The sequence below is a fragment of the Thunnus albacares genome, chromosome 23, assembly GCF_914725855.1.
Source record: "Thunnus albacares chromosome 23, fThuAlb1.1, whole genome shotgun sequence".
NCBI classification, from domain to species: Eukaryota; Metazoa; Chordata; class Actinopteri; order Scombriformes; family Scombridae; genus Thunnus; species Thunnus albacares.
The window spans coordinates 13323672-13340073 of NC_058128.1; the positions used below are offsets into that span (position 1 = coordinate 13323672).

At 39.4% G+C, this 16402-nt stretch overlaps 1 protein-coding gene across 1 annotated transcript; it reads right to left on the bottom strand.

The window, feature by feature from the left end:
* Positions 1 to 1722: 1722 nt before the first annotated feature.
* On the bottom strand, positions 1723 to 14858 carry nudt4b (nudix (nucleoside diphosphate linked moiety X)-type motif 4b). The gene is made up of 5 exons (XM_044343017.1): positions 14393 to 14858; positions 7285 to 7395; positions 5749 to 5793; positions 5352 to 5439; positions 1723 to 3728 (listed from the first exon to the last, which is right to left on the bottom strand). Exons 1-5 carry the CDS (start codon positions 14486 to 14488, stop codon positions 3508 to 3510), a joined length of 561 nt encoding a protein of 186 aa, XP_044198952.1. The 5' UTR covers positions 14489 to 14858; the 3' UTR covers positions 1723 to 3507.
* Between the last annotated feature and the right edge of the window lie 1544 nt (positions 14859 to 16402).

A 16402-nucleotide genomic window follows, 5' to 3' on the forward strand; every position in this document is an offset into this window, starting at 1 on the left:
CAGATGCCCTGCACACCTGATCCTGGTGTCAAAATGTAATTTTATGGTCCTTGTCATGTGATACTGTGCAAACTGTCTAAACCAAAAATGTCAGCCAGTAAAAGTGTAACATTACAGATGCTAATCCCTGCTGAGAATGGGGGGTCGGGGCAGGAATTGGCCCACATTCTTACCCGGCAGCCTGATAGCAGGTTGATCTAGTCAAGACTCCAAAGCTATTAATACACTATAGATAAGAAAATGTCATTTTTAAGTGTCATTTTTCCTCATAGACTATGTGTAGAGTAGATGTTGCATTCAAACAAATGAACATTCAAAAACAGTTATAGTAAGAGTTTTCCCCCTTTAATGCATTCTTTTTTCAAAAACAATCTTTCCAGTCCAGCTCTTACAGTCACTTTGACTTTAAACTTCACTGTGCATATGACAAAATGGTGACAAAACTTAGTTCACTTTGATTAAAATGCGCCACACGACACATCTTTGTGATTTTACAATGTGTTCAGCAAACATTCAAGCTGTCTAAATCCACATAACAGTCATTTAGAGGCTGTATTTGAACATGTATATTTAATTTGAGGGATTCTTACACGGAGGAAGAAGGTGTTTCAGGGGGACATGGAGACAAAATGTCAATATTAATGGGTTTAAGTTAAATTTATGTTGATTTGGACTGCAGTCTGAGATAGTCTTATATGCTCAGTTGTATGACTGTGGAGTGGATTTTAAAAACAGTATGAGGTTAAAAGTGCCTGAGGTTCATTAGTGATAATTTCAACAATGGAGGATGTAGTAAATCTCTAAAACACACATTTTTTCACATTATTAATGACTATATTCTGAAATAACATTAACTGTATCATCAAGAATGTTTCTGCCTGAACACCAACACATTTTTTAATTTGGCACAAGTCATATTTCACTTTCATCAACCCCACTTTAAATACATTTTCATACATACATTAAGAGGTCTGAGGTGTCCTCATTTAACCCGTCAAACAAGGCGTGGCTGAATCACTGTATCAGAGCTCATGATACTCCAGAGTTATCAGACTTTGTAATTATGGCATTACAGGAAAGCAAGATTTTAAAGCATGATATATGTTTGTGTGGCATGGGAAATGATAAAGGAGGTTTTTACTTCTTTAAAACAGAATGAATGAACATTTGTCTGTCAGTTTATGACAACTTAAAGCAAATTTTCTCTCCAAGACATTCATCTGATCCTTACAGTCCTTTCAAGGAACCTCAAAACATTACATGTCTTTATTTTAGAAACACCAATTTCCTCATTTATATGTATACTCCTTGATAGTCGTTTAATGTGCCTGGTTGGCCATAACAAACACAGGTTAATTAGCAAAATGCTCTCTCTCTCACTATATATATATATATATATATATATATATATATATATATATATATATATATATATATAGTGTTTTAAAAAAGCATTACATTTTCTGCCCATTTCTCTAAAAATTTAAAATCCAGTCTGTGAATTCTTTGTCAACCTTAAGTTTTAGATTACCTACTATCCTGTCTGTGCTGTCAGTAAGACTACATGTCTTATTAAACTCTTCAAATCATGTTTCGAACGCATTAATTCCACCCTCAACATTTCATACTGAGACACAAACCAAACTAGTCTTCACATCCTAAACCTGTGGCACGTTGTCATCGATACAAATACATACTCAGTGGGGGGGGGGGGGTCTTCTACATGTTTTTTTTTTTTTCTCTGCCATTTGTACATTGTTAAAAAATATATAAAATATTACGAGAAAATGTACAGGTTCATTCAGGTTAAAAACACATTTTTCAATATTTCTCTTCAAAGCTATTTACAAATCTCTGCGTGTTCACTAGTCGTCATTCAGCGGTCAACACAGGGCTGAGCGGGTGTTTTGAGTGATGGTTGAATCTGACATGTTAACTGCTAATATGAGCCATTTATGTATGGATTTCTGTCTTCATATTCTATATTTTGTTTCAGCAGTGATGAAAATCAAACAGAAAGTAATATTTATATTAAAACGGCATTACTTTTTATTTTTGAACCAATAAAGACTTTTTCCTGATAGATTCTCAATCTGAGAAACAAACTGAGATCAGCGACTCTTCAAAGCCTCCTGGGAGACAAATAATTCCACTGTAGATGACTGAAGAAAAAAAAAATGTCATGTACATTGCAATCATGTCATTTGGTGGACAGTTTTAGCCAAATTGCCTTCAGCAGCATGAGTGCATAGTTGTAACATGAGGAGTCCCAGTGAGAGAAGAAAAAAAACTGCTGCGTAAATATTTTGAAGAAAACCCACATTCATTTTTTTTGTAATTAACAGAGTTGAAACAAACTGAACTGACCCACAACTATGGTTCAAGGCAGCACATTATACCCAAGTCTGCCCCGTTAAACACTTTTACTTTGTATAAATGGGAAACAGTAAGCATCGATGTAAGGTATGTGGCTTTAAACAGACAAGTTTGTTGGATCAGTCAAGGTTAGCTGACTCGTGACTCGGACACTTTGGCTAAAGTTTAACTATAAACACCGTAGTGTTGTGTCAAAGGATATCAAACAGCATCGTGACTCATCCAGTCTTCAGTTTTCTGAGGTAGCAACTCACCGACAGCTGATACGGGTTCCTGTAAGACCTTTTGACCCTAGAAAGGCCACAACTTTCATTTCATTTTGTTCTGTATTATAAATAAAACTTATTATTAATGTAAAGTGTATTACTGTCACTTATTTTAATGCCACCATACTTTTTTTGTTTAAATAAGATGTTAAATAGGTGGATATATCATTTTAAGCCAATTCAAAAGGTCATTAATCATTTGTTGTGTTAATAATTAATGGTATCATGGTGTAAAGAAAACTCTGCTTTACATTAAAATCAAACAAATCAGTGCTGTGGTGTCTTTTTTTATGTTAGATCCATGTAGTCATATGTGATATCTGCTGTTATCATCATGCGTTGATGACTGAGACATCATTAAGTTTAGAAAACAAACATTCCCCCATCATGGACGTGCTTTGGGGTCAATTACCCCTTATTGACTAGAAAGCATATCCATTCTGCTAAAAGAAAATAAAAATAACCGTTAGTGAAATAAAATGACCCAAATACAACATTCATACAAGTATAAGTTTCTGTAAGGCATTCCTTCACCAGGTCTCACATGTGTCATTCGTGCCAGCAGTCAGCAGCTTCCTCCTCCTCCCAAACTCCGGCTCATCAGTCTGGTGTTTGCCAGCAAATCAAAAGTGTTCTTGAGTAAGCCATATCCACAGTTTTTTCTGTCCGAGATGTGACAGTCACATGAGTCTTTAACACAGTCCCGGCAATGGCTTTGGTCTGTCCTGCAGCTAAGACTAGAAATTATACATACATTGGAGCCGCAACCCCGAAAAGTCATAGATTCATGCAAGACTGTACAGACTTTCAGTACTGCCCATGTTTGCAGCTGGAAAGGACAGGACAGGAGGGTTTAGGTGCAGTCCTATCTGCAGGAGGGGCCCAACACGCTGCCCGTTGAGGGCGAGGTGGCGGTAGCGCTGTAGTGGGGGTAGTTGTCGTTTGCTGGTGGGCTCGGGAGGATGGAGTTTCCGTTGGTAGGGGAGCAGCTGAGCTGGAGTCTCCGCAGGTACTCTGCGTGGACGGGTTTGTGGCTCTGCAGTACTTTAATGGCCTCGTCCACGGTGAACCACTCCCGCTTACGGCCTGCAGAGGGAGACAAAGAACAATGTAAGAGTTAAAGGAAGCTTTTAATATCAGGCTTTCCTCATATGCACAAATATAATGCTATTAGAAAGTCATAATATACAATTATATGAATTTTGTGTTATTATAAGAAATGTTCCTTCTCCACTGGTGCTTCCAACATTGTGTGCATGCTATTTCTTCTGGTATATATATGCACTAAAGATCAAGGAAATCATAAGCTTTAATCAGTGTAACATGTTACTTTTTTAACTGTGATAGTAAGCTGTTTTTTAAAGATATGTTTTGGGGCATTTTTTGCCTTTAATGGAGAGCTGATAGTGGAGAAGCAGACAGGAAACAAGGGGAGAGAGATGGCTTTGACTATGACATGCAATAATGGTCCCAAGCAGGAGTCAAACAAGTGACGTTGCAGTTATGTGGAATGTGCTGCAACCATTTGGTTACCAGGGAGCTCAAGGAAGTCATTTTAATGCTTTGTTTTACAGGTCCTTTCTTTTTATAACAATTTCCTAGAAATTGCAGGTATTTAACGGTTCATTTCTAGGACATTTTACAGGAGACAGTGGTGCAATTTGGTACAAATTATAAGAAAAAACTGCTGATTTAGTTACCAAGTACCCACTCATTATATTTGGGTTTCTAGTTGTTAATTTGCAAAAATTTGGAATAAATTAGACTCTTAACAGTTCTTGAACTGGCAGAAAATACTTTGTTTGAATTAGTATTGGCATGTTAGATTACTTCTTATATACTGCTAAATTATATAACCCTTTCAAAGAAATGTCCTAAGAATGAACAGTTACACAGCAACTACTTTTAGGGAATTATTGGGGGAAAAAAACACATGAATCTACAACTCAACTAACTTAACCTTTTTTTTTTACCTATTTTTCTTATACTTGTACCACGTTCTTCAGGATAGGAGGTGAAGGTCTTCAAGTATCTAAAACTAAGTTCAGTTGCCCTCAATTCAACCCTCCTTAATAAATAACCATGACCTAAAAGACTGAGAATCTTCACAGACATCTATACATCTATTCCAGGAAATTAGTATAGAATTAAGGGACCTGTCAAATAAAGCAGTAGTTCACTGTAATACCTTAAATCAGGAAGTATAATGTGTGGCCACAAGAGGCAGTGTGTATTTAAATATCATCCTCATCTAATTGATTTGTCTGGTAAATACAATCACTTAAAACAAGGGAGGGTAGATACTGCATCTCTACCACACACTAATAATAAATGCATGAGTATGCACATGAAAACAAGACATATTTACTTACAAATGTGCACACATACAGAAAAACACTTTAAGCTTTCATTGTAAATTTGAAAACAAGAAAGGAGCTAATTCAGCAGGCTCTGGTACATACTTTAACAGGTAGATTACAGAAAACAGCTGCTTTCTACTGACCACATAACATATGTAAGGCTGGATACTGGCATCCAGGCTACTGACACCTGTAATATACTGCAGCCAAGACCTGCTGCAGCTAAGATCAGCGGACCAGATTTATAGGCACGTGTTTGCACTACACACCCCAATGCCCATATGGCCTCCACATAAATAAAAAGACAGTGCATTGTAAGAGGTGAACTACTGCCCAGTAGAGCAAGTACCTATGTTGACGGAGTCTTCCCAGGCCTCCAGCGTTTCGGTGACAGTCAACACATAAACATACGTCCGGTGCTTCCGGTCTTGGTTTTGCTATGGGGACCGAAAAAAAAAAAGGCACTTGAATATTTGATGATGATACAAAACCACAAACACAAGCAAAGATGTCTTTGTTGTTAATGTTGTGTGCACACAATCAGAGTTATTCTGATTTTTAGCTGCAGGAGTGCTGATATGCATTAGGCTACAATGCTCTTGTCAACACAAGATATATTACATGCTGCTAGGTTACTAAATAACAATATATATGGTTATTTATGTATTTTATACCCTTATATGTGCACTTTGTAATACATATGTATAATACACTTCCTAAGTATCATGAAGCCAAAAAAAGCTCACCTCAAACACACCAAGCAGACGTCCTAGCTTGCCCTTCACACCGGCCTGAGGAATAAAAAGAAACAGAATTTGTTTTTTTTTTTTAATCACAATTTCTTCAGTACAAGAGGAGCAGAATTCTTTTTGCATTGTCATTTGAGCAGCTGTGGTCTCACATAAAATCGCAAAGACAAATAGAGGGTGAAAACAATAGAAAAGCGGTTTTCAAACCACAGACTATATTCTGTGTCAAAACAATGACTCACCAGATTTTTTTCTGATATAGAAATGCCTGACAATTACCCAAACACAAAAGGTTCAAAATTAAACTACAGAGTAAGTCACTGAACTTTTTTTTTTTTAAATCAAGTTCATTTTTGTTTTCTGTGGACTTGTAGCTTATCCAGGAAACTCTTTTAAACTGTCAAACTATAATTGTTGTTTCTGTTAAAGGTGTTGACTGATTTCTATATGGAACCTTGTGGTGTTTGAGATGATATAACATCTTTAGGAAGAACGTTATTTGAACTTAAAGTAATTCTAATAGGCATCATTATCAATCATTTGTACTGTCGTTTTGGCTGGAAAACCAGACTTGGCTTGAATCCTGAAAGAGTAATTATGTCCTTTTCATAACACTTAACAGTTGTTTTATTAACTTAGATGTGCTTCATCGGAATCAAATGACTGTCAAGACATGACATCTGTCTTTTCCCCCTTTCCCCCTTTTCCCAGTCCCCTGCTCGGCATACTTCACAAGTGTCACCCTGTCCCACTGATGTATCCAGCGGACTGGCCTGTGGGGGCCTGCGAGTGCACTGGAATCTAGCGAGGAGCCAAGTTTAGACCGCTGACATGGCTGAGAACACAAGGTTCTCAACTAGCGGGACCTCTGGAATACCACCAGACTCCTCAGTCAACCAGCTACTGACACCGTGGCCCTTTAAAAATTTTGCCCTTGGCATGCATACCGTACTGCTGGCAGCTGGTTGCAACCACGCAACTCCAGTTCTGCTTGGAAATGGACAACTGATAAGGCTGGAAAGGGTCATGTTTAACTTAAAGGATGACAAGATGTGACAGATCCAAAACATCACAAGTGTAATGTCCTCAGCCACCAGACTTTCTCCCTCTGCTACCATGTATACAAATATCACCACACCGCCTAAAATGTGTAGTGTGGATTACAGTTTTTTCAACATGACAACAATACTATGCTCCTGCTGTTTTTGTCCTCTTTTCTTCAAATATAAAATATTTCAAAGATATATGGCACTACCCTTTTTTTTAAAAAAAAAAAAAAAAAAAAGGTTCTTTGTCAAAACTATGACAGAAAATTGTTTCAACATGCAGAAAATCCTGCAGTTTGAACACAGGTAGATGCAGTAATTGAAGTTCTTGGTGCTTTGGATCCCTGTTATACAATGGACAGGTGGTGTTTGGATGCAGGTTAAGTTGGAAATGTGCTTGAGACTTTGTGATTATGATTGCAGAATAACTTCACTTTCGAATCAAGATAAGGTTGACAAAACAAAATAAATTCTTATATTTATTCACCTCCTCAAACACTTCTCGCACCGCAGCGCCACACGGCTCCTCTTCCGGCTCCATCCCTCCACCAGGGACAATCCACTGGTCCGGGTGCCGACTGCTGCTGACCAGCAGGACCTGTCAAAGAAAGCACAAATTCAGGAAATGTAGGACAATCAATCCTTTTGTTTTACTGCTCAATGAGGGTTTGTGTCTATGTGTGTCCCTTGGAGACACAGCTCATATATTCTCATATTTCCACTCACTTATCTAGTTTAGTTTTGACAAGGAACTTTGCAGGCACATTTTTTGGCACCGAGCTGAATATTCAACATCAACTTGGTGACTTAATAATTTTTTTCAGTGGCCAAACCAATTTTTTAATACCATACTTTATGGATTTATGTATGCATTTGTGTTCTTCTATATATTTTCTTCTCAAATGCTTCAAGTATTTGTCTACTTAGCAAATAACACTTTTAGGTTTTTTTCCAGTCTGGTGATGACGTTCAATCAAAGCCAATGTTGAAGCCTCTCCGACACAACTTGACCCCGGCAAAACAATGCATGTAAACCAAGCATGAACGACTCAAATTCTGTCAGTGCTCCCCTGAGCGGCCTATGAGGCTCGAATTACACTACAGTTGCAGTGTGCACTGATACGTGCAGATCAGATGTGTCTGTGTCTGCCGTTTCTGGCAGTATCCATATAGCAACCACAACAGACAAGCACACCTGCTGTAAACATGTGCGTGGAAATATTCAATCATCTTAAAAAACACACAGTCTGTGACAGGACACACGTCATCATCATATCAACAACCAATACAAGGAAAGCCAATGAAATAAGACTCTTTGGTGATTCATTTACTTGTGATTCAAATATATTTTCTCCACATATCCGTTACACTACTGAGGTCATGGCTTACGATCTCTTTCACAGCTTTTGTACGTTCAAGAATTATTCTATAATACACAACAAGCAGTGAATGTAAATATACATGCATTAAACAGAGAAACGGTTGTAAAGCAGCTTGTGCAACAGATGGTAACATCCACCTCCGCCACCCATCTGATCACCACTAATCTGCCAGAAAAGTCAGTCTGTCAGTTAATCCTAACTCAGCTTTCGCATAGCTTCCCTTACGTTCTCTAATGGGATTGTGGTCGCTGGTATCAGGAGGCCCTCTGAGGCTCCTTCCGAGGGCCAAACCGATTGGATGGCACATGCCCGAGGGGCCTTGACAGTGAGCGTTATCTGCTGCCGCTTTCCTCACGTGCCACACTCACCAAACTCAACCACCTGCTTATTCCCAGCTGATACTACTATACATGTAGGTTAGAGAGGCAGCAGGAGGAGGGAGGGGGGTTGCATGTGTGCAGCTATACTCTGCGAATGTCGCACGTTGATGTGGATTAAGTACGTGCATGCTCAGTAAACATTTCCTGGAGATGAAAAGGTTCCAGAGGAATCCACGACAGGTGTTTATTCTATACAGCAGGTGTACGTCCTACATGGTGTCCAGTAAGTGACGTGCGTTAAAGGAACTGACATTTACACTTATAGCTCAAGCGCTGCTATTGCAGAGCATGACGTCTTCTCAGTAGAGTGCAAACTATAAAAAATGTGTAAAGTTTAACATCGTAACCTTCTTGAGAACAGCATGGCCTTTCCAAACAAGGTGAACTAAAACACACAAAATATGAAATGGAGTTCTGCCAGAAGTCTGTTTTCATATTGGCTACTTTTGTGCCGTGTGTTCCTCTGCGGGACGGGCAGTGTCTGTGCTCTGACATAATAAAATATTCATTCTTTCTTTCTTTGTGTTAGGGGTGTGTTAAGAGATTTCACAGCGCTCCCACCCCCCCTGCCCTCACTGTCTGATTTTTTGTGCGTCTGTGTGTCGAGCTGCAGCCAGCGAGGCTTAAAGGGAGATCGCTGGTGTCAACGTGTCCTAAGCCGACAGTGTGGGATGTATACAAAACAAAAGCTACAAAGCTTCCGGAGCAGCGAGGACAAAGCAGATTTCTGCTCTGGTTGTTCCATTTTTATCGTTTGGTTGCTGCTCCGAAAGGAACTCTTTATTTTGTCTATCCACAGAATACAGCACAGGCTACATTTAGTTTTGTTTTAATGAATTTAGGAATGTAGAGCACTGAATCGACATATTACAAACTGTATATAATTAGAAATTTGATTCTTCACGTCTGTCTCACATGACTACAGCTACATTTCATAAGAGGGAGCAGCAGGGGTTTGGTGCTGCCTTTTGAGTCTTGCTAAAGGACAATACAAGACGTTATCATCACAGGTAAAATCAAGCTGGCAAGCATCTATGCATGTGTAAGAAACCTCGCCAATCCAGTTCAGCAATGTAATTCCATGATAACTTAGTAGACTGACACCTAATTTATACAGAGACTTTTTTCTTTCTAGCCTTTTCTTTTAACTTACAAAAGACTCAATTTCCCTTTAATTCAATTGTTAACAAGACTAAGCTTTCAACTGAAGTGCCCGACTACAGTTGAAAGCATGACGATAAAAACAAAATAACTCACACTGTCATGATATATAGGTCAACGGTCAGCTGACAGCTGAACTTTGAGCACAGAAAACACCACTTATATTTGGAAAGAGGGGCAGGGTGAAGGAGAAACCCCAGAGGGAACACTGCAGTGTTTCCCGGTGACATTTCACTGTTTTGCTACTGCCAGTGTCTCCCAGGGGCCCCCTACGGGAAGAGGGAGGTGGACAAATTCTATAGCTACATAAAGTAAATCTTCTCTGAGCAATGAAAAACACTACAGACAGATGTCAGACTCATCTGGTGTTAGCTGACCGCTATATTTTTCCCCAAAATCAGTGCAAAGCTACACAAGAAAAAGCTTCAACACCTGGAAAACCAAAAATTACATGTCATCAGTAGTAGAATGGAAAAGTACATGAGCCTATGAACAGTCTGATCACTATAACTTGTAACTGATGAACAATCTTGAATTTGAGGTATCAGCACTACCATCAGTAGTAAAACACAGTGGATGACAGCGAGTCCTCTGGCGTGGCCTCAACAGAGACAGCAGGCAGGAATATTCTGGAGGACATAAACACCTCCTCCTCTTCCCCAATGAGAAATGCCCGTCGCTGTCAAATAAAGTAGCCTACAAATGCCAAGCCAGGCTGGGTGCTGGGAGGAGAGAATGATGGTAAGTCTAAAACACTCAAGCACACAGGGGCTGAATCAATATTGCTAAGACAGTAATATAGTCGCTGCATTATCCTGGTATCAACAAATAAGAGAGGAGTCATAAAGCGGGAAAGTCAGAGACAAACAGCAGGAGAGGTGAAGGCTGAGAGCGACTGAGCACCTCCATTTCTGACTTTATGATGAAGCTTCCTCTCCCACTGATAACCTCCCCCTCCCACTTCCAGTTTGACATTATTTACAGTCTGCTGCAATACCTTCGATATCTAGCCTCTGGGTTTAAATCTGATAAACATGGAGGTTACTGCTACATGTAAAACTGTTATCTGGGTTCATTTAATTCATTATAACTTTATATATAGTTTACTTCGATAAAGGCCTTTGAGTGTTACACATTAGGTTGCTTCTCAATCATGAAACAAACAAAAAATGATTTTAATGGCATCATTTAAAGTTTGGATTCAGAAGTTAAAAATTAAACAGTTAATTTAAACTTACTTTAACTTTACTTAACTTTTTAGCCAGTTCGGGGCAACTCCAGGAAAAAAACGTGTTATAAAGATATTTGTTATGAATGTTATAAAGATGATACAGCAAACTTGTCACCAAACATTTAACTATTTACTCATCCAGCAGACATGGAGCAACCTTAGCATTCAACTGGAGTCGTGTTTCCAATTTTTACTCCTCTTTTAGTTCTGTTTTTGTTCTCCACCAACTGGAAGCGACCCTAATGAGTGCGGTGAGACTGAACGAAAACCAAAAGTAGGGTTGTGGGCCGGGAAACCAAAACAACGAGCTGAAAGAAGCTTTAAAACTCTGTACAGCTGAGGGGAACTCCGGGAGGGAGTCAAGTTACTACAAGTAATGCCTCTCACAGTACATAGAATACCCATAAAGCTGTACACGCACTTTCCCTTTAACTGCATTTTGATTTCTGCGAAGCAACATGACACAGTTGTGATAGAAATTCATTTCATAGAAGCAATTAATCAGATACACACCCTGCTTCCCAGAAAATCTTGTAAATATAGAATCAAAGTTCACTCGTTTGTTAACGAAATGAATGAAACGTATAAATGAGTCACTGTCACTGATTTTAATCTTTTAGACTGAAACACTAGCGTCACTTCTTTAATTTTGGGTTTCTACAGCCTTTCACTGATTTAAGGCTGTATAAAAATAATTAAAGCAGCTCTCTTGGCACACAGGCCTCAAGATACTCACATGCTGTTTAACTCAGGTGCCCTGTTGAGCTCTCTGTGCACTGTCAGGTTCCTAGTCTCCCCTGTTGGGAGTGAAATTGTAGTCATGGAGTATCTTACCCTGAGGGCTCAGCTTTCTCCTTTCCTCTCAAAAACAAAACAGTCCAGCAGCATGTACAGCTCTTATTTCACCGCAACTGGGTCTCCTGCGTCTAGGAACTGATTGTGTGTGTATACGTATGTGTTTAAGGAAAGCATTCATATTACAAAGCCCAACTTCTCAGGCTTCTTTGGGAAGACAATAGCTATTGTTAGCCAATCAGAGTTCCAGATTGTTTTTCTATACTTCAACAAGTGCCATCTCTGTGATGGCATGAGTAGCCTGTCAGGGCCTGAAAAGTTTTCTCAGAACTTGCCATAGTGACTTTCAGAAAAAGTTTTGCTCTCCATTATGGTCCTTAGACTTAAAACTCATGCATCATGATGACATCTGCACATGAGTAAGTGAGCGGATACGCTTGTGTGTGTATGTGTGTGCAAATCTTCAAGATCTGTGTGTTGTACAGCCAAACACTGGAGGGCTCAGGGAAAGCTTTTTGTGCCAGTCTAGTGATACCAGACGATGTTTTTAGTGTATATTGTGTAATAGTTTGTTTATGCCATTCACAAAGAGGGGGATGAATTTAGACATGCAAGGATATGCCACAATAAAAGGGATAAGTCTTGATTGTGCGACACAAAAAAGGGTTTTTCCTAGACTGCCTGATCCACAACATTGGAAGTGACTGGATATAGTTTTTGCCAAAAAATTGATTTTCTGTAAATGGAGAGATCATGTCACTCAACGCATTCAAGACAGCCCTAATGTAGACTACTGCTGAAAACTTCTTAACTTGAAGGAGACACTTACAAAAATGAATGCTCTTCTTTGGATAATAAAGTATAATACTATGTAATCACCCTTCTTAGCATGTCAGCACACAGAAAAAGGAGGGTCTTTGTGTGTGTATTTAGTTTTTGATATGGGACATTGTGTTTCTCATTTCCATTTTGTTTGCATATACTGTAAAATGAAGTAACCCAAAACCTGTGTCAAAAAAATCCGAAAATGCTTTGAGATACTAATGATAACATCCTGATATCATTGTATTTTTAATTAGGTTTGGGGTGGGAAAACACTTCTGAAAAGTACACAAATCCCCTCCAAAGTGGGTCTAATATAGAATATCACTGAGAAAAGTCTAAGACACGACAACAATATATGTCTGTCACCTCATATTCATTATTTACATGGTAAAGGCTCCTTTAAATCCTCATCCACATAACTGCTACGCAGCTGTCGCTCAAGGCCGGCGGGATGCAGCATAATCATGAATGACCGCTACATGGTTATGGATGCTTATGGTGAGAAATGTGGTGAAGTGGCGCCGCATTTGACAGATGACTAGTAACAGACTGTATTCTTGTCTCCTCACTAAAGACAAGCCGATGTTAAACCCGACATTTAAGGAAACGTGCAACAGAGCGCCTCGCCCCCTCTGTCTGAGATACAAGCTAACAGGAAGCTATGCGGAAGTACAACGCGCTCGTCTTCAAAACAAGAGCTTTAGTTTATATTTATAAATCACTTTTCTTAACAATGTTACAAAGTGTATCACTAAGAGATAAAATATAGTACACAAAAAGATAAAAATACAACAAAACAATTATAAAATGTAAATGGATAAAATGAGATAAAATAAAATTCACAAAGAGATAAACGCTTTTTTTTTTTTTTTTTAAAGAATGTTTTACGAAGAGATTTAAAAGCAGCATTTACATTGCAGCCATGCAGGTAGCTCTTGGTCACAAAAGTGAAGTCAATGCCGAAGTGCCTTAAACCTGCGTTCTTTCTAATGGTCATCTTGTTCAGTGTTTGGTTGTACTAAAAGACCTTCTAATGAGTCAGCTGTTCAGTTTTCCAGTAAGTACGTTTAGTTTAAATGGTTTTTCACTAGCGAAAATTAGCATTAAACTTAGCATTATCACAGTTAACCACAGACTGTAAACACACCGTACTAACTAAGCTAGCAGCTAGCGCTAGGGTCAGCTCCACCCTCTCGTCCCTGTATGGTCACTTCTGGCTCCAAAAGGCAAAGATGGCGACGGTCAAATCAATAAACTCAAGGCTTCAAAACAGCAGTCCACAAATGTCAATATTTTATTATAGTCTATGATTGCAGCCCATTTTGCAGCTGCTGGCTAAAGTGCTCTTGCTCAATACTGGACCAATTTCAAAAACTGTCAGCCACAACCATTAGTCACTTAAACACAAAAAGATGGAATAGAGAGTCCAGACTGAAAAATACCGAAGTTACCCTTTAATTGCGGTTTTTATTTTGAAAGTCACAGCCGGTAGTAGTTTGTTGCTAACTGACGTTACCTTGACAACAGCCTCTTTTTCTCTTTCCTCCTCAAACTAGCCTGAACTGGATGGCCCAAGGCGCACCAGCAGCACCAGCGCGGAAACACAAACCAAAACAGTCGCATTGATAGAAATAGGAGAAGCCAAAAAGCAAAACATGATTAAAGATTACTGACTGTTTTATTCACGGTCACCCCTGTGCTCGCTGAATGACTGGGTGCAGAGGGGGCGGGGGGCGGGGGGGGTGACTAGGCCACAAAGTCATATGCAACCCCCCTTTATGTTGCTCATATGGTCCAGTTATGCATGGCGGGATCTCTTACCTCCTCTTCACGCTCATTCTTGAAGCACAGACACGCTGCTCGTTTCTTGAAGCCCTCGCCATCGTATGTCCTAGTCTGGTTTGGTTTAAGCTTCATGTTTGATTTATTCTGCCTCCTCCAAGATAGAACCGGCAAAAAAAAAAGCAGAAAGATGGGGGCGAGTTAACAGCAGAGCCGCCGCATCGTTGCTGCTCTCTGCATGCGTGGTCCGAGATGGTCAGTCATTAGAAGAGGAGGAGGAGGGTTGCTGGTGAGACTCCAAGGTGCCCGTCAGGCTGTCGTGGATTTATGTTTTCCCTCGTAAAATCAGTGCGTGTGAAAGATTTATGCAGGTCAAGGCTCCAGCTGCTGCCTGTGATCTCCAATCGGCTATGTGTGCAGCCCTGCAGGCAGTGATCTTATGTAGACTACACAGCACAGCCCTCCTCTGGATCCATTTGCGCATGGCCGCTGACTCAGTACAATGAACAAGCAAGACTGGAGTTTAAGATATACAGGTCACTCCTCTGAGGCAGGGATGAGCTCATTGGTTGTGGTATTCTCAGTAGGTGGAGCTACAATCCTGGTCAAAACAGTTAGAATAAACAAATGCGTAATTTCTGCGGATTTCCACCAGCTTGGGACAGGACATGGAACATTATTGGAACCCTGTAGTGACATGTTAAAGTTGTTGGTTTGGTTTATTCTGTGTATTAGGCAGTAACCTATAATTATCTTGATGTCAAAATTAATTTGCTGCAGGGCCCACACAGCAGGTAATTTTGTTATGTAAGGAAACACAAGTTAATTTTGCAGTAGACACCAAGTAAATACAAATCCCGACACAATAATTCTCTCCAAGGAGCTCAAGATCAGGTAATAAAACAAGACCCATCAAAATCAGAGGATTGTGCTGTAGTAGCACATATTTACCATATTTACGAACAGAATTAACCAACACACACAGTTAACCTGGGGTTGTGATGCCTGTGGGACCCCGAGGCAGTTGCCTGTTTTGCAAATCCATTTGACGTGTTGGTGTGATGCATAGCTTCTTATCACGCATGGGAAAATATATCTTGGCACTTTTTTAATACCAATATTTCTGCAGCCAGCACAGACTTACATCCAAAAAAAGAAATGTTATATAATATGTCCTTACAAATGTGAATCATCCATGTCCATCCTCAAAGCTTCGTTAATGTAAAGCCAGCTAATGAGTTGTGATCAGGACATTTATTTTCAAATTCATTTAAAGGTTTAAAATGAAACTCAAGTTTTGAATGAAATACCTAAAAAAAAAATCAGATATTGAAGTGTAAAATTTTCCCTCATTGTCAAAAGTGAGAAACAAAGGATACAGATAAGTCGTTCTGGGACTAGAAAGGTCCCTTTATGTCCATGAGCAATAAGCATAAGACATGAAAAGAACCAGTTCTGAAGTCCTAAGTGTAAACTCCCAAAAAATATGTTAATAACGCTGAATTATTCATAACCCACCAGGCTTGGAGCCCCTTGAATTACTCTTACCTTTCCTCAAATTAATAAACCTCAGGCTCCATTGAGTATTAATGCCATCCACTGCCAACAAATAAAATCAGCCCTGTTATAATATCATGTGTTTACAGCCGATCATGGCATTTTTATTGCACTGTTAGGGGAGTTTTCTTGTGGGAGATCCACCTGTTATACAAACACATGAAATGTAGCGTATATTGTTTCCCTTTATTCACTGAATGAAAGCTTTACATAAAGTTTTTATGTTTACAGGCTTCCCAGTGTCTGTAATTGCTCTAAACTTTTAATACTGCAGCACAACAATATTACCTGTAAACACATAGGCCTACTTTGAATATCTTCAGTCCTCTGGAGATGTTTTGTCAAAATAGTGCATGGGATAATTACAGCAAACCCAGTGTGTTGGGATATCAATCAGCGCTGCGACTCCCATCTTTCAATACATTTACATCATAACTGAGGTAAATTTCTGAGTCAGTCATAATCAGTGCAAGAAATAGGGAAGAGGTGCTT